The sequence below is a fragment of the Wyeomyia smithii genome, chromosome 2 (genome assembly GCF_029784165.1).
Source record: "Wyeomyia smithii strain HCP4-BCI-WySm-NY-G18 chromosome 2, ASM2978416v1, whole genome shotgun sequence".
Taxonomy (NCBI): domain Eukaryota; kingdom Metazoa; phylum Arthropoda; class Insecta; order Diptera; family Culicidae; genus Wyeomyia; species Wyeomyia smithii.
In genome coordinates this window covers 36,148,736-36,174,193 of record NC_073695.1, presented here as the reverse complement: position 1 = coordinate 36,174,193, position 25,458 = coordinate 36,148,736, and the positions used below count along the sequence as shown (strand labels likewise).

At 36.3% G+C, this 25,458-nt stretch overlaps 1 protein-coding gene across 1 annotated transcript in view; it reads left to right on the top strand.

Moving 5' to 3' along the window:
- The window catches only part of LOC129724507 (uncharacterized), a 589,670-nt gene that overhangs the window by 49,734 nt on the left and 514,478 nt on the right, over window positions 1-25,458 (top strand). Inside the window, exon 2 of the mRNA XM_055679461.1 lies at window positions 396-1,312. Within this exon, the coding sequence (XP_055535436.1) occupies window positions 1,225-1,312 (88 nt within the window). The 5' untranslated portion in view covers window positions 396-1,224. The remainder of the gene's footprint in view (window positions 1-395; window positions 1,313-25,458) is intronic.

Genomic DNA, 25,458 nt, shown 5'->3' with positions numbered 1-25,458 from the left:
CCCCTATTACTGGCCTGACTAGAACGAGCAAACGGAGGGGATGAAAACATTTGTAGCCTGCGAGCAATGTGCAAACAAATTTTATCCATGTTTAGTATAACGAGCATTTAGCAAGAAAGTTTGCTGTTGTGTTATCGATTTATGGGTGCAAGGAGAACTTGTAACATGGACGCCGCATGGAAGGCACATGTAGCAAATTCCATGCGTTGGGGATCACTAGCATGAAAATTTTCCATCCCCATAACCTTGCCAGGTACTAGCTACACCTTTGTAGCTAGTTTGCAATATTTGATTATTGCATTGTTATGCATGTTTTGAAATGTTCTCAATCAACTTACCTACGTTAATATCCGTAGTATTAAAGACAATTTTCACCTTTTCCCATTTATTTTCAGCTCATCACAAACACGAAAGCAGCTTGTGCGTGTGAACGTTTGTGCTTACGTTATATTACATTTGTCCTCCGTACAACATAATCGGTGCCAGCAGCGAGGAGGGCAAGCTTTGCGCAACACAAACATCATTATAACTTTATTAAGTAACCCTTAGGTAAGTTGTTTGAAAAAGACGAAAAGTTCAGCGCCGTACAAAGATTAACCGCAGAGAGTAAAGTATTGTGTGTAATAAAAAAGAGAAGGTACACTTCCCTAAGAAGTCGTCAGCGCAGTGAGAAGAAAAAATACAAGCTATCAAGTGAAACGTTAGCCCTACGAGGAAACTCCGCAGCCAGGCTTGTAAATAAAACAAATGAACGGATCCCAGGGGCCAGGTTCTAGTGAGCCGTAGAAGTCGTGAATAAATGATTATAATGAAAAATAAACAACTGTGAGCTGTGTGTGAGTTGGATAACAGGCCTTTGCTCCTCCGGAGGTCCAATTCTTGTTCTGGAGGGTTCGAGGCGAATTGTTCGGCTGCTCTAGCAATGGAAAAACCAACCACCGTACGCTACTTTTAATTAGTGTCAGTGAGTGTGTTTTGGTATGCGCGTTATAGCGAAGAGGCGCGTACTTCCTTTCCCCGACATGCGCTGCTGATATTCAAGGAGCGTGTGAGCAGCAAAAATAAGCATCCGGTTTAGTGAGGCGAAAGAATCATAATAGGACGAGGCTCCCGTTGTGCACAGCAGCAGTAGTAATAGCAGCAACCGGAGCGGAAAAAACGAGTGGACGGACGGACGGAATAAAGAGGGTGGCGGTTGTAAGGATAAAAACCCACAGTGCAAAAATGTGGCTTTTTGGATTTTCACTGTTCGTGATCGTCTGGACGGCCAAATGCACCGAGGGGGACGTTTCGGTCGAGGCGGCTTTTCAAGGTAAGTGGAAATTATGAAATATGGCTTGTCGGCTGCCGTGATGCTCGCAGCTGCCGGAGCAGGAAATGCTTTTAGTGTGTCACGTTTAATAACGCTGCGGTCGCGATGTGATCTGGGCTCGGTCAAAGTTGTTGGGAAAATTGCCCGTTCCAGAGAATGTGGGTATCGACGGCGCGTGCCAGTGGACAAGGTTGCGCGATTCCACTTTACGTGGTATCGGTTATGGTTCACTTTCTTTTGTTTACATATTGCAAGATGTAATGCACTTTAGATTCAGTTCAAGGCCCTCGGGCATGGCAGTGTACTGGGGGGCTATAAATTAAATATAGTACAAGCCAATGTCATGTAATGCGATGAAACTAGAACGACACTCCAAAACCTATAATGGCGCTTGCACGTAAAACTGTAGGTACCACAGTGTTAGCTCTGCCAGGAATTTATACAACTTATCAAGACGCTAGGAATTATGGAGCTCTGAAAATGTTAAATATTATTACAATGTTGTTACCAAAATGCTCAGTTTACTGAAGTAGACAAAAAGCTTAATTCAAATAGAAATTCAAATCACAATAATGAAGCGGATAAATAGCAGAAAGTTAAAAAAATAGAAAGAAAACCTGAAACAGTATTGATAGAAAAGATTCGTATATAATTATAATTATATACGGCATTCCGTTAAATCAAAAATGGAAATCTGAAAATAATAAAATCATATGCCTATACAGTAAGTAGGGTGTCCCAAAAATGATTTAAATCGATGTTGAAAAAGTCAAGGTGCTCAGCCCTAAATTGAAAGATAATGTTATTTATAGCATTTTTGTAGACCATTTCAACTTTCTAAAAAATTGTTTTCTGGTTGCTCAAACGTGATTTATGAGTTTTCTATCACATGTAAAAACGCCAATATCTGTCTGAGATATTGGCCTCGATGAGATATCCAGGATCTTTTTTCATGTAAATTTTCGTCTTGAATCGCGCTTTTGCAGTAAAAATTTTAGTTTTTGATCCAAAAAAAAACTATATGTGTGTTGAAGGGTTTTATCTAAAATTTATAAAAAAATCACTTTTATGTGCTGTTCAATGGGCTCTGTGAGTTAAATAATTGAGTGCGATGCTGAACTAAACCTTGCAAAATATTCAAAAATAACTCCACAAAAATGAAAAAAATATTTGAAAAAATGTTGGAATCGAACAGAGTTAAGAAAAATGAAAAGAGTTCGTTTTCGCCGACTTTGAGTCATGACCATCAACGGTTAGAATCGTCACTGCTTTTCAAAATAAATGTGAAAAATAATATAGTTTGTTCTAAAACATTTGCAAAAAAAATATCAGGTCAGTTTGTCCTATCTAAAAAGTAATCGCATACCAGTCGCATAATGGATATTGTAAAAAAATAACGCTTGTATTCAAAGTTTGAATGTTTTTTTTTCCACAACTTTTTGTTCTTCTTTGTTAATGTCAAGTAGAACTACATGAAAAACAAACTAAAAGTGATCAAAAATAGCCAGATCAAAACCGAGATGATCTTCAACGAAGCTATCGACAAACGTGTAACAAGCACGTATCAGATTCAACGAGGAAATTCGGCACAAGGTTAAACAATATTTTCACACCTTCAAAATGATTCGTTTCCAGGAAAACAAATAAGTTTGATTACTTTGAACAACAACAAACTGATTCAGACTCAATGGTCATGAAGACTGGAACTAATGGGCAATTATTTCACATACTGTAATATAAAATAATCGCATATCAGTCCCACTATAATTTATTCCATTACAATTGTTATGAATTCTTCAATCTGAGGATACATTAATTTTGGAATCGCATTTTATTGAATTAAACATTCTAGTTCTTTTATCGCTGTTTCGTAGATTTCGCAGATGGAACTGATATGCGTTTCATGGCAGTAGAGCAATTCTACTCATTCTATTTGAATCGTGAACAAATTTCCTACTAGATACAAATGTATAAATAAACGTAAAACTAACATTTTGGAAGCAAAAATGTTTCAAAGTACTGCAATTTCAAACGTATTTCGATGTTTACTCACAAACACTACGTTAACATTAATTTTTGCTGAATTCGAACGTTTTATTTGGCCATTTTTATAACATCATGCGATTTCGATGAGCGCCGGGCGAAAAAAGTTTCCTTTTTACTCCAAAAATAAGCCATGAAAATTTGAAGTTGGTCCGAGTTCATTTAATGGACCCACAAAACGTTTATATTTAAAAAAATAGATTCTCAAAAGAATTGCTGTTTTTTATCTCTTTATGAAGTTTTTTGCCTTAGTTTCTTAAAATAGTTGTATATTTTGCGTCGAAATACTCTTTAATCATAAAATCATATCATTAGGGATATTCAAATGTTACGTAACGCTAAATTTTAGCAATTTTGAATACCTTCCATCCCTGAATAACACAATTTTGCATGGGTGCCTCGCACAATAGAACTCTTCATTGAATATCCCCTTCTCTGAGTACGTTACGTAATAAATTAATGACCTCTTGTATTCGTTAGAGGATTTGAAGCTGCCATTCAGTGATTATATCCCTGGTGAACCGTCACAATCGGATTGGTGAAGCAAAATTATCAAAGTCATCAAGAGCTTTTTGTATGGATTTAATGTTAGTTTTAGTATTATTATTTTTTTTTCTATGAAACAGTTCAGCACTAGTTATCTAAATTCATTAGGACGGTGAGTTTTTTCAAATATAGTCGGTAGATCTCATGTTGATCAAATTGCAATTCTTATGAGTTACGATGGAACAGCAAAGTTCTCGGGCGCGCTTAAAATTGATTTAGGCTCCGGCGAAAAATATCGCCTAAGAAGTTCATAATACGCTAGTGGATTGGAATATTTCGGAAAGGTTCGAGAACTAACCAATATTACTTGTCCTCTTCATATCTATGAACTTTTATGCAAAATATATTGCATGGCAAAAGCATCGGACCTTAAACACCTTTCTTCCACCATTTTACAAGAGCATAAAACGAAATCATTCACAGCTTCAATGATCCAAAAGTTCGCTCGAAATGGTTCGATGAAGTTGCAATCAAATTAAGCAATTTTATGCAATCAAGTTCGCGGCTATTATGAAGTGCTCTTGGAGTTAGCATTCACATTTCTTGGTTGTAAAGCGACCCTTTTTCACTTATCACACGCAAGATTCATGGTAAAAAAAACATTTATTGCCTGCGAAAATGTTTGCTCTGATCATTGATAAATTGCATTCGAGACATGTCCCTTTTTATAGTCAAACTTTACATTCAGGTGTTTTTCGGGTGTACGAATGCTATCCAATGTATGATTCAAGTTATGAATTTTCTACATGATTCTTTCGCATATATCGAAATTGATAGTCGTTTCAGACGCTGTCACTGAAAAGATGAAGAATCGCTTGTGGTATTTAAACGCAGAATAAGTTGGATTGGATTGATATCCCGCTTGAAATTAAACCAAAATTGATCAGGCGATTAAAAGCGAATGGTCCTTAAGGTGAAACGATATTGAATCACCACTTCGAATTTTAAGAAGCACATGACTCTTTACCGCAGCAAACATAAAACAGCGTTCTCACAGATGACGCATTACCTGTTACCGAGTCTTGTGCCTTTGAAAATTCAAAGTGGTGGCTCGAAGTCGGCCATTTTTGGTTTCAATACCGTTTGGCCTTAAATAGCTGATGTCGGATGTCGCAAGCAATAAAATCCTGAACAGTTACTAGTATATAATTTATCACATCTCGTTTTTTACGAAACCAATGCTTTCTTTTTGAGTTTTGAACTTAATATTGATTTTTTCGACCGTGACCCAGCCGAATAGAAAAATAATGAGGAATAGCAAACTTCTTTTAAAAATTATTCACTATAAACGACGCCACAGAACATAGTGTTAAATTCATGAAAAATTCCAACCGTGTTCCAACCCATAATGAAGACGAACTTCAGTTTATATTGCATGTTGTTGATTCATACCGTAAAAATACCCACCACATCCAAAATCCGAACTTTTTAACAAATACTAAAAATTTTAGATTATTTTAAACTTAAATTACGATAATAATATAACGATTTTATTAAAAAACAGGTGTATTTGAATACGTTTATCGAGGGATATATGTTAAAAAAGAAAAAAAACTCCGTACAATTTTCATGTGTATCGATTTCTAAAATATAAGCACTTTGTTGGTCCATTAAATAAACTCCGATCAACCTCAAATTTTCGTGGCTTATTGTAGAGGTCAAAAGGAAACTTTTTTAGCCCGGCGCTCATTAAGATCGATAGTTTCAAAAACGGCCATATAAAATATGCCACTCTACTCTACAGCTCGTTCTTTGACACCAACTCTATATCTGCTTTAGTTTTCGAAAAATTACCGTTTTAATGCAGGTAGAGATCATGGGTCAACATAAAACTGGCAATCAAACCACAAGTTCTAGTACATTGAAAATACAAAGAAATCCAGGTTCTATTTTCAGATAATTTCTATGAATAAAGTTATGGAACTGTTATGGGAAATCCACTCCCACTTTCTCACGCGGGTGGTTCACGGCAGTTTTCCGGGAATACTGAGGAATTTTATAAATATTTGAATAGAATCTTACGATTATTGGTTCAAAACTCATAAAATTACTTCTCCAGGTTTTTTTTTATGGTTTTGGGTGCTTTAGAGAAATGCCCTTAAAAATGGTACCTCTGGGATAGATTTCATTGAGGTTTCCAGTGGCCATAGGAACAATTAAATCAACCAAGGTCAAATAGCTTCCAACACGAATATTTTCAGAACCGGGATGATGTCTATAAATTGAAAAACGACCCCCGAGCATCAATTTTTGATTTCAAAATGGTGGCTTCCGAATCCAAGAAAACAACCTAATAAGGCCGAATAAACCTAACATGGATATTTCCAGAATAGGGGTGACACCCAGAGACCGGAAATCAACTACACACGCCATTTTTGTTCCGGTTTGTCTTGTGTCGTTTTGAGGTTTATAGACATTATTCTGATCCCGATCCCGAGGTCTTTTTACGCGGATTTTTCAGAAAAGCCGTTCTTTACGCGGCATATTTTTATTGGTTTTTCGGGTTCAAATCGCTTAGTGCCCGATGAGGTTACTCAATCCATTTACTGAGTATTCACTGATTTTGCCTAACCTTTTTTTATATTTTTGCTTGATTTTTAGCTCGATTCGTATGCGAAAATAACAATGCCAATGATTTTTTTGAAAAAAAATAGCAGAAATGATTAAAACTTTAAGCAAAAAGATTTTTTTACGCAGATTTCGAAATTCACGCGGATTTTTTACGTGCTACGTATACTCCGCGTAAAAAAAAAACTTTAGTGTATTTGGTTCATTTTGGCGTTTTTTCGGACACCGGAAAATACTATCTCTAATTCCAAAAGACGTCTGGGGTTGAAATCCAATTGCATTTGCGAGATAACACTGCGGGTTGAAAATAATTATTTAAGATTTTTCTGGTATTCGCGCGATACTCGCGCTGTTATTCTGCTAGCTGTTATGGACAATTCGATTTATGGACAACAAAACTTGAGTCATCCCACATGTCATGCAAATGGTAATCCGCAATGAAGAGTAATTAGTTTCTTAGCACCCCAAAATCATTTGATTGTGCCTGCAGCAGGTAAATTTTTTTCGCCACTCGTTAAAACATTGCAGTTAGTTTATAAAACCTAATTTTATCCATAGTACTACAAAAGGATAATATTTCTTCGTATGAATTGAAATTTGATTCTAATCTACTTATTGCATAATTTATGGTTTACCTTTAAAGTGTCGTAAAAAGTCTTAATATTCATAGAACCAAATAGGTTCAATAAGAAAGGGAAGTGACAATGCAATGTTGTGACAGCTTGTTCGTTATTTGTTTTGTAAAGTAACTGCGGACAGATGTGGAAAACTCATTTTTTCTACTTCAATTGAAAATATGTGGTCGTCCTTAAAAGGACGGTTGGATTTTGTTTTTACCAAACTGGAGATACAGAAGAGCGATCCAGAATATAGAACTGTGGACTCTATAGGTTCGTCCGCTTTGAAGACAGCGAGGTGATCGTAATCGCCTTCTACTACTGACTGGTTCAGTTCCCAGTAAACCATCTTCTTCTATCCTGCTGCTACCTGCTAGTGACATCCGCTGCCGCTACTGATGCTTCCTGCTGTTATTTAGATACGACCGTCCTAGTGGTCATCCACTAGTAAACTGATTGGTTTGAGCAGAAGTAGGTTCTTATATATCACAAATAGTGCATTCCCAATTCATTAGGTATAATATTCTGTCGTCCGTGTTAGGAAAAGCAAGCAAGCGACCAATCAGAGGTTGGAATCTCAGTTTCAACAAGGCTTGGCGTTTTTTCAATATTGCAATAGTTTGAATAATCAAATTACAGTTTTCTGCCTTCGGGTGGGTTCATAGATGATTTTCCAATCGATTGCTGTAAGAATGAAGAAAGCGGACAAGAATTTTAAAGCGGACAGTTTTTTGGACGCTCTCGAAGTTTGTGGTTTTTAAATATGTACCCCAATATATAGTGCCGTAAAGCGTAATTCGATGTCAAAAAAGTAGACAATGTATAATCTGGGGGAAACAATTCGATTTCATTGGAGCACTTATAAATAAAATCCATAATTAGGTTGCAGTATTTTTTTTTCGATTTTGTCATATTTATTTAGTGGTTCTGCAGTGCGCTAACCTTCAAACTGCCGATAAACTATGCTCCATAATTTTCGAACACAAAAGAATATGTAATATGAATGTGAAATATTATTTCACATGTAATATGAATGTGAAATATTATTATTGTTTAAAAATCATTCAATCATTGAGAATAAATAAAAAAACCAGAATCGTAATTTGAAAAAAAAAACGTTGGTACGATAATGGACTCCGACTTTCAGCGATTCAGCAAACTTATTTTTTTTTTCAAGTTTTTAAGTTTTTTTATTTAAAAAATATTAACTCAAACATTAAATGAACTAATTGTAAAAAATTAAGTTTATGAGATTACCAACAGATTGCTCATGCATCGCCAACTAGACATTTTCATGAGAAACGGGATGTTTGACAAAAACACAAAACTGTTTTTTGGAGCAAAACACTAAAAGTATTTTTTTTTCTGATGTCAAAATACAATATAATTCATTGCACAAAACTGAAGATATTATGTTAAAGCGCGTTGACTCCAATATTCTATTTTGCATTGTTTTTAATGTTCGATTAAAAAAATGAATTCAGAGAAAATTGAAAAGAAAAGTAGATTGAAAAAGAGAGTAACCAATATCAATGACTGAGAATGGGATCGTTCAGTGCACACTGGGCCAGAAATGGAATCTAGCAGAACGGAATTAATAGCGCTCTTAGGGTTTGACCTATCGGTTTCTGATCTTCTACAAAGTTTCTTGGTATAGTTAGGGCGTCATTTGGGATGTTTGAATTGGTTCGGAATTGAGCCGCAAAGGTGGCGTTGCGATGCCAACAAATTTCCCTTACACACTAGAGCTTTGCGGTATTCGACAAAGTTGTAGATCTCTAAATTTCATGAGACTTTACAGAATTTAAAAAAATTTCTAACTCTTCAAGTTTTAGAGATCTACGAGTTTTTATAAATTTTGTCTGAATTCCACGTATTATTGTGATAATTTTATGAATTCTCTCGAAATAATTTCTTACAATTTTTTTCTCGATATAAATTGAATAATTACGTCGTTTTCTTCCGTGTACAGAAGTTTCTGAAGTACTTATGTGAAAATAATAAACAAAATTTGAAAAAAATACATAATTTTGTGAAGTAGATATCTCAGTGGGTAGCAAATATTAGCAAACCATGATTTTTTCTAAACATTTTCCATCAAAAAATCTTTATTTTCTGAAAATTTGAAAGAAGCTTTTTTTGTGTTTTTGTGATATTTCAGTTTGAATATAACCATAGGTTTCATATAAAAATACAATTGCTACTCGATCAGAAGAGCATAACTAAAATATTACAAAATTCTACCAACAGTAGATTTGAATAACATATTTTGATACGATTTTGTATTTTCCCACAACTGCCCATAAACGCATAAGAGTCACACTGCCAAAAACGTACAACTGAGTAAAACGCAGTAGACACAGGTAAACCATAGCATTTTTTCCTTCCTATGGATTCAATCAAAGAAACAAAAATTTAAAATAAGCATTCATCCAAGGTAAATATATTTGTGCAGAATACTTTTAGTGCAATAAGGTTATTGTTGTTCCGATCAGTACACTTTATTTGGTCTTTTAAGGAAAGTTACCATGATTTTCTGCTAATTGGTTTTAGCTCTGAGCCTGTTATGCGTTTATTCGTAACGTGGGACTGACCAAAATCAATATTTTTTTCATCATTTTAGCAACAAACCTAACTTTTGTTGTAAATTTTCGACAGCACACGTAATGTAAAGAAGTTTCTAAGGTTTATCTCAAGAGTGATGAAAACTTACATGGGACTGTTATGCATTTATAGGCAGACAAGCTTCTGACAACAAAATTGTATCTGAAAGAGTTTTTATAACAAATCCTGAAATAAAGTTGTTCTGAAACAAGTCTAACCATTTTTTCGTCTCAATCAAAACCAGTTATTTCTAACAATGTTTGTTATAAAATTGTTCTATATGCTATCTTATTTAGTTAGAAAACTGATATGTTAGTAACAAAGTTTGATATGGGTTTGATACTAGTAGAATCATTTTTGTTATAATTTCTGTTATTTTAACACCTAACGGGACCAAATTCAAAACACATCCTGAAAGGTTTTGCTCATAACAAGCTAACAGCTTCTGTTACTTTTTTGTTCTCTAATTATGATCGGGTATGTATTTATTGCATGGAACACACGGTCTAGTACTCTGATACTCTATTCAACCTAAGTGCAGTCTTCAGCAAAGTTTCTCAGTGTAATAAGAACTTCAACTTGACGCTCAATTTAGTTTGCGATTTGGCCGCAGAGATGGCGCTTCGATAGCAACTTTTTATTCTTACACGCTAGAGCTTTGCAGTTTTCAACAAAGTTTTAGATCAGAAAATTTTATGTAACTTTGTAGAAGAAACAAAATTTCTGTCACTTAAATTTTTTCGGAAATCTACGTGTTTTTGAAGAATTTGTTTGAGTTTCACATTTTTTGAAATATTTTCGTGATTCGAAACATTAAAATCAACAAAAAATATGCAATTTTCCCGATCAGAAGAGCATAACTAAAAAATCTGAATCTGAATCTGAATGAGTTATAATAACAAATCATGAAATAGAGTTGTTCTGAAACAAATCTTACAATTTTTTCGTCTCTATCAAAACCTGTTGTTCATAACAATGGTTGTTATTTTACTGTTCTATGTGCTATCTCATTTTGTTAGAAAGCTGATACGTTAGTAACAAAGTTTGATATGGGTTGGATATCAGTAGAATATTTTTTGTTATGATTTTTGTTATTTTAACACCTAACGGTATCAAAATTTTAACACAACCTGAAAGGTTTTTCACATAACAAACTAACAGCCTCTGTAACATTTTTGTTTTGTCTTTCTGATCGGGTTCTGAATCAGCATACGTTTTTGGTTTAAGTATGCGTCAAGTTTTCGTTAGTAAGGTAGGCTTATTGAGAGTAGATCCGTTGCTATTGGATCAAATGTTACTTTGTTTGTTTCGTAACCAAATGAACCAGTTGATCGATTTTCATTTTGTTCGGATCAATTAATAGGTAATTATTCCTAGTTATAAGAAAAAATGCCAAAAAATAAATCTAGGTGCTTTTTTATGCATAATGTATAAAATTATTGAAATTTTCGTCTTGTTTTTGAATTGAATTTACTCTAATTTAGAATATAACATATTTTTTAAAATTCCACCACTTCAGTCAAGTATGGCCTTCAAAATGAGACCAAGAGATATTTTTTATGTTTGCCCCAAAAGGAATGACATACAAATGAAAAACGCATATTTTTTGATGAAAAATATTAATAACTTTGAGTAAAATTGAGACATTTACGATGTCAGCCTCGCTAATTGTTTCTCTTAAAAATCTCTAGAAATCGTTCAAAAACAGTTTTGAGATGAAATTTAAAAAAAAAAGTAAGAGCGCAAAATGTGTTTTTTCAATATAAATCGGTTGTTTTCAAAGATAGAGAAAAACTTTTTTTTACAAAGTTACTCAAAATTCATGAAACTATAACATTGTAGAACAAGTTTTTCTTCTTTCTACAAAGATAAAAAAGTTACATACTTGATTGCATCGAAAATGTTGGTCACTCTAATTTTTGATAATTTTTCAATAAGCGCTTTATCATATGTATCAACTCTGTAGAAGAAAGTTATTCTCTAAAATGTTGCTATAGAGCTCTAGACCCGAATTTCCCCCCAAATTTGGCTTCTGGACCATTGTGCGGTGTGCAGTGGCAGATCTGAAAAGTTTAGTTTTTTTTTTTTCAGAAAAAAGTCCCCAGGTGAAATTCCAGTTCAATCGTGCTTTTTCCTAGAACTAGGTATAGTCACAAAATTTCATACCTTCATCAAAATAAAATGCTGATACTAGACACCTTGTTTCCCGTAGGACAAGCAACGACGGCCGTATGGCGGCAAAATAAGAAGGCAACAAAAATAAGTAGTGATAAAGTTTACCTGTCCTGGTAACTCTAAGTGACCCTTAGTTCGGGAAGCTCCGTGGCCGCAAGGTTACAGAGTCCTCTTTGGTAAGCGGATGGTCGTGGATTCGAATCTTAGTAGAATCAGGCCATTTGGTTGTCGAAAGACTTTAGCATGGGTTTACTCTCAGGTTTCTAACTACGTACCCTTTCTTTAATCTGAATTCTACAGTACCCCTGTTGACTCTCCGTCTAACAATAATAAGTCCCTACTATAATAAAACTGGTGTGAGTAACGTATGGAAGTTCTCTTCGAGGAATTGTAATGAGGCGATATTGTTAGGATGGATGGAGGATCGGTATAGAGTAGTAAGCTTGAAACGGAAAGGTAAAACTTACACACAAGCACGGATATAAATGATAGGCGTATCACTTACTTAGTGATACTTCCAATAATATGAAGTGCGGAGTACAGAAAACACCTGGGTTGGAGCTGAAGTAGCACAAAGAATAATGTACCATATACCATATACCATGGCTTTTTGGTATTACTTACCATTCTTAATGTACAACAATTCAGTAGCATCTGATTTTTCTGTAAGGATCGGTGCCGGCTACGTCCTTACGGTTAGTTAAGCGAAAATAGAAGGAAGTTTTACAATCGTTGTTACTAAAAACCGACTTTACCTCTGCATCTTTAACGATTGTGACGGAAAGAATGGTACTATGTCATCATGGTAAGTGACGGCTTTCCCTACGGACGTGACGGATTTTAGCCTTCCCTTTACGCTCAACTCTACTACGCTTCTGTACCGAGGCTCGTTTGTTTTTACTGCCAAATATCGGCAGTTATAATTGTCTGGGGAGGTGTTTATGTTCACTGCGTATTGATTTTTTTTCTTGAAAAATTGTTGTACGGGAAGAGTCAAAGGGGGATGGGTGATGGTGGGGAACCTGAGAATAAACCCATACGTAAAAGTCCCTCTAACATCCAAAAGTCTGATTCTACTGAGATTCGAACTTCTGACCATACGTTTGTCCAAGCGGGCTCTGTATCTTTGAGTCTACGAGCTCCCCAAAAAAACGCTGGAAAAGACTGGGAGAAAAATAAAAAAAAAAGAATTTCAGCAGGTTAGGTTTATGTAGAATTTATTTGATAGAAGCAATGTAGAAAAAGACTATATTCTGGGTGGCCGGTATTTTCTCCGCAAGATGGGGGACTTTTTCATTAAAAGTCCTCGACGAAGGTCGGTTATAAATATCGGTTTTTCTTCTTAAATTACACTGAAGAATGTGGAAAAAAAATTTCTCTGGTTTTTAATTTTTTTATTATTAAGTTTTGTTTAATTCTCTAAAGCAGGCTTTAGCCGAAGCAAATATTTGCTTTTTTTTTGTACAAATAAAACCCGCACTAAAAATAGCGAATATTTGCTTCGTATAATACTTGCTTTAGTGTTGCATTTACAAAACCTTATTAAATTTTTTCAATTAATTATTTTCTCATTGCATTCTGTCCTTTTATTGCCTCTATAATCGCGAACACAGACGGAACACGACGAGTGATCAGACAAGACACTTATTGCTCTTACAGATATAAAAGGATAATATAATAATTACCTTTCGTCTACCGGTTTCGGGCTACATATTGCCCTTCGACAGGACGAGATCCCATGTCCAACTGGTTAAAATTCTCGTACGTTATATCGCACGCGTCGAAGAGAGTGAGCTGGAGATTACTTTCTCCCCGTTGTCAAGTTGAAGAGAATTGAGTTGATCGGTGCATCGTCGTCGTTCATCAATGGTTGTTTGGCCGTCGCAATGTACATTGACTCCCAAGCATTGAGGAGACCAATTTTATTGATGCTTTTGATCAGACCCGCCTTATCCCAATCGATCTCGTGTTGGTTACTCACTGTATGTGTTGCTACACTGGATTCACTCGTTTTGTTCATTTCTACTGCTCTTCTATGCTCTTAAGGCCGCACTTCAACTTTTCTTCGTGTTTGCCCGATATATACCGCGTCGCAGTCTTTGCACGATGTTTTATAAATTCCAGCTTGTTCGTCTTGTGGAACTTTGTCCTTCAGGTTAACCAGAAGTTCACGTAAAGTGTTAACGCTTTTATGTGCAATATTTATTCCATATCTGCGGAGGGTATGCTTCAGTGGATTCGTGATGGTAGGGTAAAACGGGAGGCTGACTCTTCGAATCTCCTCATTTTCCGGTATTAAAGTGGTAGCGTCTCGTCTGTGTTTCTTTCTTTCGTGCTTACGGAGGATTTTGTCGACGAACTGTTTGTCGTACCCGTTCAATTCGGCTGCTTTATATATTGTTTCTTTTTCTGCTAAAAACTCTTGTTCTTCCATCGGTATGTTGAAGATGCGATGGGCCATGGAATGAAAAGCGGCCTGTTTTTGACCACCGAAATGGTTCGAGTCAGCTGTGATGTAACGATCTGTTGAAGTTGGCTTTCGATAGATTCCAAATTTTAGCTTATTGTTATCCTTCCGTGTAATAAGTACATCAAGGAAAGGAAGTTTTCATTCGACTTCTTTTTCAACCGTGAACTTGATTGTGGTGTGCCGTGAGTTAAGAAAGTCGAGAGTTTGTGTTAGCGTGCGTTCCTTCACCAAAGCAAAAATGTCATCCACATACCGTTTCCATATCCGAGGGAAGGGTTTATTTCCTTCAGCTTCAGCCTCTAAATTGGACATGAAAATTTCGGCTAACAGTGGAGACAATTTACTACCCATACTTAGACCGAAGACCTGTTTATAAATTTTTCCTCTGAACATAAACAAATTTTGTTTCATACATAATTCGGCCACTGACATATAGGCCTCAATGTGATTTGGGGGGGGGGGGGGGGGGGCGCGGTAACGTTCTAGGTGTGTGCGCAAGTATTTTATGGCTTCATTCACAGGTACACTTGGGAACAGGGCAGTCACATCGAAGGATACTAGGATTTCCCCCCTACGGATTTCCAGATTCTCCACCTGCTTAACCAATTCTACGGAGTTTTTTACGCTTTTCCCCTGTGTCACCGGGTACTTTCTCAGCTCATCTACCAGCCATGCAGCCATTTTTTTAGTGGGTGTGCAGATATTGGACGAAATAGGACGCATAGCTAACGGGTTTTTATGGACTTTTGGTAGGCAGTAGAGGGATGCTACTTTAGGATTCGGAACATGTAGTTTTCTATCCAACTTCTCCTCTCCCATCAGGTGTGCTACTTGTCGCCTAGGAATATTTGCCTGTTCTACCATAGTGTTTAGTGGATCTCTTGGTTTTCCATTTTTATACTTCCATTCCTCGAACGGACCCGAATTTATCATGTCGGAGACACGTGAATCGTAGTCTGAGTTGTCCATAATTACGATCGCGTTTCCTTTGTCCGCACGGGAGTAAACCACTTTACGGGACTTCAACCTTCGTACCACGCACCACGTATCAAAATCAATATTTCTAGATTTGTTTTGACTATTTATTGAGCGGGAAATGCATTTTTCTACGTCAAGGCGTGATTAATCTCTCGTCCATACAATTCACTCGCGAAGAGCTACATTTGCTTAACAAGGGGCTAAATTTCGCAATTTTACCCGTTAGTGCACCAATAGCCGATGTAGTGAATAATATTGAAAGTGCCATTCAGTACCAGTGTCACTCGATAAAATCCGCGGTTCGCCTTGACGTAGAAAAATGCATTTCCCGCTCAATAAATAGTCAAAACAAATCTAGAAATATTGATTTTGATACGTGGTGCGTGGTACGAAGGTTGAAGTCCCGTAAAGTGGTTTACTCCCGTGCGGACAAAGGAAACGCGATCGTAATTATGGACAACTTAGACTACGATTCACGTGTCTCCGACATGATAAATTCGGGTCCGTACGAGGAATGTAAGTATAAAAACGGAAAACCAAGAGATCCACTAAACACTATGGTAGAACAGACAATTATTACTAGGCGACAAGTAGCACACCTGATGGGAGAGGAGAAGTTGGATAGAAAACTACATGTTCCGAATCCTAAAGTAGCATCCCTCTACTGCCTACCAAAAGTCCATAAAAACCCGTTAGCTATGCGTCCTATTTCGTCCAATATCTGCACACCCACTAAAAAAATGGCTGCATGGCTGGTAGATGAGCTGAGAAAGTACCCGGTGACACAGGGGAAAAGCGTAAAAAACTCCGTAGAATTGGTTAAGCAGGTGGAGAATCTGGAAATCCGTAAGGGGGTGCCAAGTGTACCTGTGAATGAAGCCATAAAATACTTGCGCACACACCTAGAGCGTTACCGCGCCCCCCCAAATCACATTGAGGCCTATATGTCAGTGGCCGAATTATGTATGAAACAAAATTTGTTTATGTTCAGAGGAAAAATTTATAAACAGGTCTTCGGTCTAAGTATGGGTAGTAAATTGTCTCCACTGTTAGCCGAAATTTTCATGTCCAATTTCGAGGTTGAAGCTGAAGGAAATAAACTCTTCCCTCGGATATGGAAACGGTATGTGGATGACATTTTTGCTTTGGTGAAGGAACGCACGCTAACACAAACTCTCGACTTTCTTAACTCACGGCACACCACAATCAAGTTCACGGTTGAAAAAGAAGTCGAAGGAAAACTTCCTTTCCTTGATGTACTTATTACACGGAAGGATAACAATAAGCTAAAATTTGGAATCTATCGAAAGCCAACTTCAACAGATCGTTACATCACAGCTGACTCGAACCATTTCGGTGGTCAAAAACAGGCCGCTTTTCATTCCATGGCCCATCGCATCTTCAACATACCGATGGAAGAACAAGAGTTTTTAGCAGAAAAAGAAACAATATATAAAGCAGCCGAATTGAATGGGTACGACAAACAGTTCGTCGACAAAATCCTCCGTAAGCACGAAAGAAAGAAACACAGACGAGACGCTACCACTTTAATACCGGAAAATGAGGAGATTCGAAGAGTCAGCCTCCCGTTTTACCCTACCATCACGAATCCACTGAAGCATACCCTCCGCAGATATGGAATAAATATTGCACATAAAAGCGTTAACACTTTACGTGAACTTCTGGTTAACCTGAAGGACAAAGTTCCACAAGACGAACAAGCTGGAATTTATAAAACATCGTGCAAAGACTGCGACGCGGTATACATCGGGCAAACACGAAGAAAAGTTAAAGTGCGGCCTTAAGAGCATAGAAGAGCAGTAGAAATGAACAAAACGTGTGAATCCAGTGTAGCAACACATACAGTGAGTAACCAACACGAGATCGATTGGGATAAGGCGGGTCTGATCAAAAGCATCAATAAAATTGGTCTCCTCAATGCTTGGGAGTCAATGTACATTGCGACGGCCAAACAACCATTGATGAACGACGACGATGCACCGATCAACTCAATTCTCTTCAACTTGACAACGGGGAGAAAGTAATCTCCAGCTCACTCTCTTCGACGCGTGCGATATAACGTACGAGAATTTTAACCAGTTGGACATGGGATCTCGTCCTGTCGATGGGCAATATGTAGCCCGAAACCGGTAGACGAAAGGTAATTATTATATTATCCTTTTATATCTGTAAGAGCAATAAGTGTCTTGTCTGATCACTCGTCGTGTTCCGTCTGTGTTCGCGATTATTGTGCTAGTTCTTACGTTAGCGTTAAATCATTGTAAAGTGTATTGCCTCTATTTAATAAATTACTGATAATATGATTGGTAATTACTGGTAAATTTATTTGATATAGATGTGTCACTTGAATTGAAAGATTTGATTTTGCCTTTAATATTTTTATTAAAATTAAAGTCAGAAGTTTTAAGGAGTCAGAAAGTTTTTGTTTTTTTTCGAAAAAACAAATTGGGGCAACATTCATACTCTCTGTGCATGTTTTCTTCGCGTAAAAGTGATACTTTGACAGCTTTGAGGCTCCACATCTTAAAGTTCATTTTAGTTGAATTTTTATATAGAGATTTTTTTTCGTGCTAAACGAAATTCGAAGATCAACATTTTCTCTCACATCCCATTGACACCCTGTTTATTAAACAGTAATGAAAAATTGTTGTAATGATGTTGGGAAAAAATTGAAGGTCAAAAACATGAACCCAACCTCTTCAATATTTTATAAGTAAAAAGCTTTCATATTTCTCACGAATTACAAAATGATTTTGAATGTCAAAGATACTAACCTTTCGTTCAATAGTTGTTCAATTGTTTTTGTTTTTTTTTTTTGAGATTAAGAAACAGTTTGGTAGGTAGGCTGAGGCAGCATCCTAGCCTTTGTGAGTTTAAGTCATTATATAATTTAGAGATCGAATGTGGTTTTTTATTACTTCACACGGCAAACGACCACGTGATTGGTGGAACTCTAAAACGGAAGGCAAAGAGAGCAACTCAAAGATATGAAAGCATTATTGTAATTCCAAGGGAACTCTATGAATGAGCAGATTGAAAGAAACACTACACTACAATATTGGAAAAATTAAAAGAAATTTATAGCCTTGCGAAAACAATATCAGGACCTAGGAAATTCCATCAAGCCATGTCACAGAATGATTATCAAAGAGTTACTAAAAGATATTCTAATTCACGAAAAGCTTCAAAAATATTAACTCAGTTTTTTAAAACTAGAAAACAAAATTTGCATTGTCTACGGTATGAAATATGTGGTTCTAAAGTATCAATATTATCAATATCATACATTTTATTAACAGGAAACAGCAATTTTCGTACACCTTATACGAAAATTATTGTTTACTATTTTTAAAATGTATAAGAAATAAACAAACAAAAATGTAATGTTCTTACTTTAAAATTAAACTTGTGAATAATTCAATGAGATTGAGAATTTTGTTATCCTTTCAAAAAAATTTCAAATAGTGATTAATAGTTATTAATTATTGTTCAGTAGTGTTCCAGTTAAATTTACAATACTTTGGAACAAATGTAAATTAATAGTAAAAAATCATTGAAACTGAAGTAGCAATACGTGAATTGCAGGTACCAGAATCAAGCTTTAAATTGCATGGTTTGTGTTAACGACGCTTAACGAGACGTGACGTGTTACAAGACACAAAACTTGCCGTATGTTATATCAGCTGGTTGTATTATTTATTTTTAATAGTAAAAGAGCTACTGCATGTTAGATATAAAAGGAGGCACTTATGTTACAGTAAAGTAGCACAAGTTGGGTGTCGGTCAACAGATGCAAAAATTGACCTTAGCAACTGCAATCCCTTCCGGCTCGGATCGTGCATTGGTAAGAATAAAGCACTTTGGCCAATTTCAGCCTTCTCCACAGCTTTTGGCAGCTGTTCAACTCCCATGAAACTCGCTTTTAATCTCAGCCAGCGCTATTGAATTTGTTCGTGCTTTTCGTACGTCAAATGTGTCCGGGAGCTCGCAGTTCGTTTAATGGCATTTTTGGTGGCTTAAAGGACTTTGATCTTTTTTCTCGTCCATATAGCATACACCAGACGCGTTGAATGTTGAATGTGAAACAATTTCATTCTTCGGTTTTTCTTTGATAATTTTGTAGTTGATTGTTGAACAAAAAAAACATTACAGTGCTTGTTCCGACGGCTTTTTCAAAGAAGATGAAACTAGTTAAAATGGGAAAGGCTGTTGGAATGAAATCAATTATATTCATCACAGTTCATCAACGATCAAGTGAGTCATAGAAATACCGCATAATCCCTCTCAAGTAACTACGAGTGCACAGTTGAACTCAAAGTGGGCCAGCATACAGAAGATAGAATCAATTATGTCATTAGCTTTCATTGCGGGGTTAATAATTTATTTCCCCTGCAGAAGGAGTTGCGAACTAGAAGGGGAGCAGAGCAAGTTAATTAGACGACGCCAACTTGTGGAGTGCGTTTGTGTGCAAACACGAAAGTGTCATCTTGATTCCCACTCGCGGGTGGCAGCATGTGCACCGAACGGTCGTTCTAGGATCTACCGAAATAGTTAAATCAGTTTGCGTAAATAATGGTGCTTCTGCTGCTGTTGCTGCCTACAAGCGGTGCGATGATTCTCCGGCAGCTTCAGCTGAAATTGAAATGTGCCCTCTCTCTACGTAGGTAGCAGTTGTGCTGTTGTGCAAATGAAGACAGGCGCGTCGTCTTTTAATAATTAAACAGCTCATCGTTTACCCGTCGGAAGGAGGCTTATTTTCCCGCTGAAAACATGATGCCGATTAATTACTAGAGACCGACAGCAGGAGAGCTGTTTGAATTGGAGATAAACATTAGAACGATTGGATGATTCGAAGCTTGATGGTACTTGAGATTGGTTGGCTGCGTTGGTATAGTATTTTCAAATATAGCTGAAGAACAACATTTACTTATTTAGCTAAATTGTGATATTGAACACTCAAGTCTACAAGTTTTTCAGTGGTTTATGAGACCGGTGTTTATTTCTGAAACATTATAATCGATACAAATAAATAATCGCGATGAGCCGAACAAAACGAAGATAACGTGAAGTGTTTTATTCCGAAAAAAACATCAGACGAGCTTGTAAACTCAGCCGCAGTAATCCGATTAATTATTCTGAATTTCATCCAGTTTTTATTTTGTCCCCCACCTTTGATTGCAGAGAGGCTCCACTTGAAATGTGTGTTAATTAGTTACCGCATTCAATTGTTTGGAAAACCTTTGGGCTTGTTCGAAATTTGACTGGAGATTATATAACTGTAGTAGGTATTAATTAATTCACCACAATCGTATTACATTCTCTCGCCAGCCAGGTGTGCTGTTTTTATCGTTAATAATTTCACACCATTCAATTCCTGCACGAAATGCAGATAATCGTGTCTTATGGCTCTCATGAAATGCAAGTGAGTAATCGCCAACATTTGCATACACATGTCTGGTGATCCATTCTTTGCTCTCTTCATCCAGGGAAGGAGGGCGAAGCAAAAAAAAATAAAATTGGCAATGAAAAGGTACATCGCATACAGCACCACTATCGGACGTTATTAATATTTATTAATTAATTAAAAAGAATATGCCCTGCGAATGTAAAATCAAACAAATAAAAAATCACACCTGCACAGTTGGCATTCAAGCCAGGAAATCATAAATCAATTCAAATTTGGTCGTGTGATACGGAACAGCGATGCGAATTAAACTCGCCGGTGCGGTGGATAATCGAGTATTTTTTTCCGAAATTAAAATACTGCTTAAAACGATAATAAAGAAGATCAGCAGCTGGATTGTTTCTGGGGTATTTCCGTAATGAAATTGGCTTTCACTTTCGTCGTTACTCATTCATGCTGCAGTTGTTGAAAATCGTAAATCAACTATGGACTGTTTGCAACGAACACCAACTGGTTGTGTTCATGTCTATCAGAAACTTTTACAAGTTCTCTCAAAAAAGAACTCACAATATCAGATTACCGGTGCCCAACAAAGAGAATATCGCATGTCATGCATCCCTTTGTATGACTGTCGAGTTACGCAGCACAACAAAACTTTTCGAAAAGTTTGATGCGAACATGCCAGCGATGGATTAGCCTCGGTCACATGAAACTGATACCGGCTATACCACCCACTAACCCCTCCCCTCTTGGCCTCAGCAACAACAACCGAAATAAAACTATTTCGGGCTGACAGAGGTACCAAACTAAAACCGATAACGGCTGCCATTAATCTTACAAAAAATACGCCCGAAAGTGACAGAGAACTTTTTGAGGGGTCTATTTTGTCTTTAGCCAGTTAGCTGGCATACCAGGTTATTTGGCACGTCGATCTGGCTTAGGCGAGCAAAGTATATAATGTACCTTTAACCTTTTCAAACGTCGAAATGTTTTTTTTCTCAGTTCTCCTCTCATTATAATCCGATCGAGACGAAATTCCTCCTTTGATTGTCGTGTTTCGCCTGTAAAATGATAATAATATAACGAAAAAAAAAAATCCCAGGACAAATTTCTCAACGCAAACACGTCGCATGACCCAACGAACGTCTCCAAGCGAGAATGAAACAGATAACACTTATTTGATGGCACCCGGGGCTGAAGCGTGCGGCTGTTATATAACACCTGATTGCCAGGCCATGTGGAAGCATGAGTAGGTTTTTCGTTTCTCTTAGGTTTTTTTTTGCGCCCCCGATAGGTTGGTAACATTTTGTGTCTAGATTAGGATCCTCTTTCTCATAATTCCGTCTAGCTGAGATTATTCAGCTGAGTTATCTGCACCTTTGGCAACCGTGTCTACGGCAAAAGAGCAACTTTAATGCGCTGTAATCATTTCGTAAATCTTGCGAGTTTTCCCAAGGGCGTAGCTTGGTAGGGATTTATTGATTCGAGAAGACTCTCGGGGTTAGATGGAATGATAATGCTTTTATTCAGTCAGAATTGTTTGCAATAGTGCAGCTGGTAAGATCCATGAACAATTTCGCAGTCAAACGATGTCCTATCAATAAGTAATTCTGCCTGTTATGGCACGATTTTTGTATTTATTTAGAAAGCCACTGTTGATTTTTTTTTTTTCATTTTTATTGCAAGTAAACATTTGTTACAGTTGAAAATGCCATAAACAATTTCATCTAAAAAAAAATCTAGCACTTAGCTTTTGTATAGTGAAAATTGTGTTAAAATCGTAAGAGCTTGTATGAAACGGTAACGTAGGACTTATCAGTGTAATAAGAGTATTTTTCAGTAACAAAGTTACCGTGTCGAATTTGATTAAGGCTGTGCTAGCGCGTAATCGTAGGTTCGAATCTTGAAAGAGTAGGGCCATTTACCCAGTGATTTTCGCATGTTTTTTCTCAGGCTGCTCCTGAATCCTACCTGTATGATACATTCTACAACACACGAATGAATGTTATTTACACTTTTCGACATTGTGCCTGTCGTGATTATCAAATGAACACTAAAATTTTACTAGATCGAAAACCAAAACGTACAGCTAACACGCTTAATAATTTTAGAAGTGGAGTGGACTGCATCAGGCGCAACTTTAATAGCAAAGCCTGTTTCTTCTCAATATCCCAGCTCCCGATTCTCTAAATCTGGATTTACTTGATTTAACGCACTGTATAAATTGGTTACCTTGTGTGTCCATCTTTTTTTTTACTAACTTTTAATAACAAGGTTCGCCGGTGAGCTACGCATATTCAATTTCAACAGGGCCAGTGTAAAAATATTCGATTATGGTACAAAAACAGCGCGTTGGACTGGTATTATGCTCTTAGTGATAAATTTTCAACATTGTTATGTGTAACTAAAAAAAAAACACTCAAAAAAACTTCAGGGTGAATATGTCAAAATTCTCATACGTTCATAACTTTTTTGTTTTTCATTCAACCATCACACAATTTTGACAGATAGTAGTACAGTGCCTCCACACTTATGGGTCAGCTACAATTATGGGTCACTTCAACGCAAATACGTCTATTCTCACGAAACTGAAAAATTTTCATTAGCAGTGGTAATTCACTTGTTACCTCATTTATACGATTAAAATTATTTAAAGTTGAAAATGTCCCTAAAAATTATAACTCTGCTCGGTGCAATGAGTGAAGTGACCCATAATTGTAGTAATGTTACATTTTGCGGTGTACAATTGTGGGTCAGTCCATTTTTTAACGATTTTTATCACTTTTACGAGATAATGTATTAAGACGGAATAAAATAACTTATTATCAAGCTTTTACAATAATGTAATAACTTGCGTTATGTTTTTTACCGATATTATAGACTAAATGATGTTGAATGCCAAAAGTGACCCATAATTGTGTCTTTTGCTATGTAAGTGATATTTTTGTTCCCAACCGATTTACACGCATCAACTGCAGTGAAACTAATTGTTGATCAAAAGTACACATCAGAACACAGAGATAGATAGTAAAACATTCGTAGTTGATAATATTTGCGATTTTATATCCATTTTTGAACATTCAGACAACACGTTGACTGACCCATAATTGTAGAGGGACATGTACATTGTCATCTTCAATGTGTAAAAAAATAAGAATTTTTAAAAAACTACTTTTTGAGATATATAATATTTTGTGACAATTTGGATTTTTTTTTTACAGTGTATGAATATTTTCTTGTACCGCAATTTTATTACCTACAACTTTGCTGAAGATACCATTTCAATCGAACAAGTAGTTTTTCTGATATAAAAATTTTTAACTATCAGTCACCATTTTGAATAGGCCCTTTTGAAGCAGCAGTCGCGAGTCTACATGAAGATCTGATATTATAAAATGACCTCTCTATATCGGGTTCCATTTCGGATAACGACGAGGATCTTTTCGAGCTGGAAATTTTCTCGACTCATCACTGGGGCACGGTGTATCGTTGTACTTATCCTACAACATGCAAAATGTGCCAAAAACAATATCTCAATTAATCTTAGTTGATTGAGACCGCTATTAGCCCACCTGGCAAGCGTGCGATATTGTTTGTTTATAAAAAATATTACGGCAGATACGAGATCGGTTTATTGTTCGCAGGAACTTGAACATTGAAACCTTTTATCAATTTTCGCTGATGAATTTTTAAAAAGCACTTGAAAAATTGACCGAGTCGTATCGAATTGTCAAGGTTTTTTCTCTGTAAGTTCATTATGCCAATCCCAAACCCTTATTTGATGCTAATTAAACTGCATTTAAAAGATTTTTGAAGGTTATATATTTTCGAGATACTGCGAAATTGAAGGGGAACTGCTCCATTATTCATCTCAGCCCATATATTCATCTCATAGCGGACCACTTTTATTTTAATCACTGAACAAAATCACTCATTACACTAAGAATACTTGCCGAATCAGTTTCCGTTAATGCAAAAAAATGTTAAGTTTATCCGGCATAATTGACATAAATCGACAGCACTGCAGTGGTTACCTAGGTTACCAATTTGGCACGTAAACAACTACAGCGGATATCTAGGTAACCTACTACGACGGGCTGCGGCTACGTTCATTCATGATAATGTGATTCATTCATGATTGACAGTGTGATGAATATGGGGGCGTCGTGAGAGTAATAATTGAACAGTGATTCGAGTTTTGAGATGAATATGGAAGCGTTGTGATAAATGGTTTGTTTTACAAAATTTAGGTTAAATCTTGCTAAGTTAACTAAATATACAATGCTGAACGGTTCTATACGAGCACGTAAGCGTATTTCGTTTATTTGTTTGATGATTTCGTGAAAATTTGGTGTTTAATCCGTGCATTCTTTGTGAATATCGGCTTAATTAGATGAATAATGAAGCAGTTCCCCTAGGTCGTTTTTCACAGTTTCTGCATTTTAAGCAGTTGTTATGTATTAAGTTGAAATTCTCCTATAGTTAGCTGTCGAATTTTGTCATATTAATTCTTATCACAGTTTCCTACTGTTAATTTCGTTATATTGACCATGAAAAGATACGATAAGTTTTTAAATACAATCGTCAAAAGCCACTTAAGTACTATCGGAGGATTTTTTTTCTATTCTCATCAATATTTGAGTTGTCTTCGACAATGGGATAGAGAAGGGCAGTTTGTGAAACCATACTTGTTTCATCAACTTTAATAAAATTAAAAAAA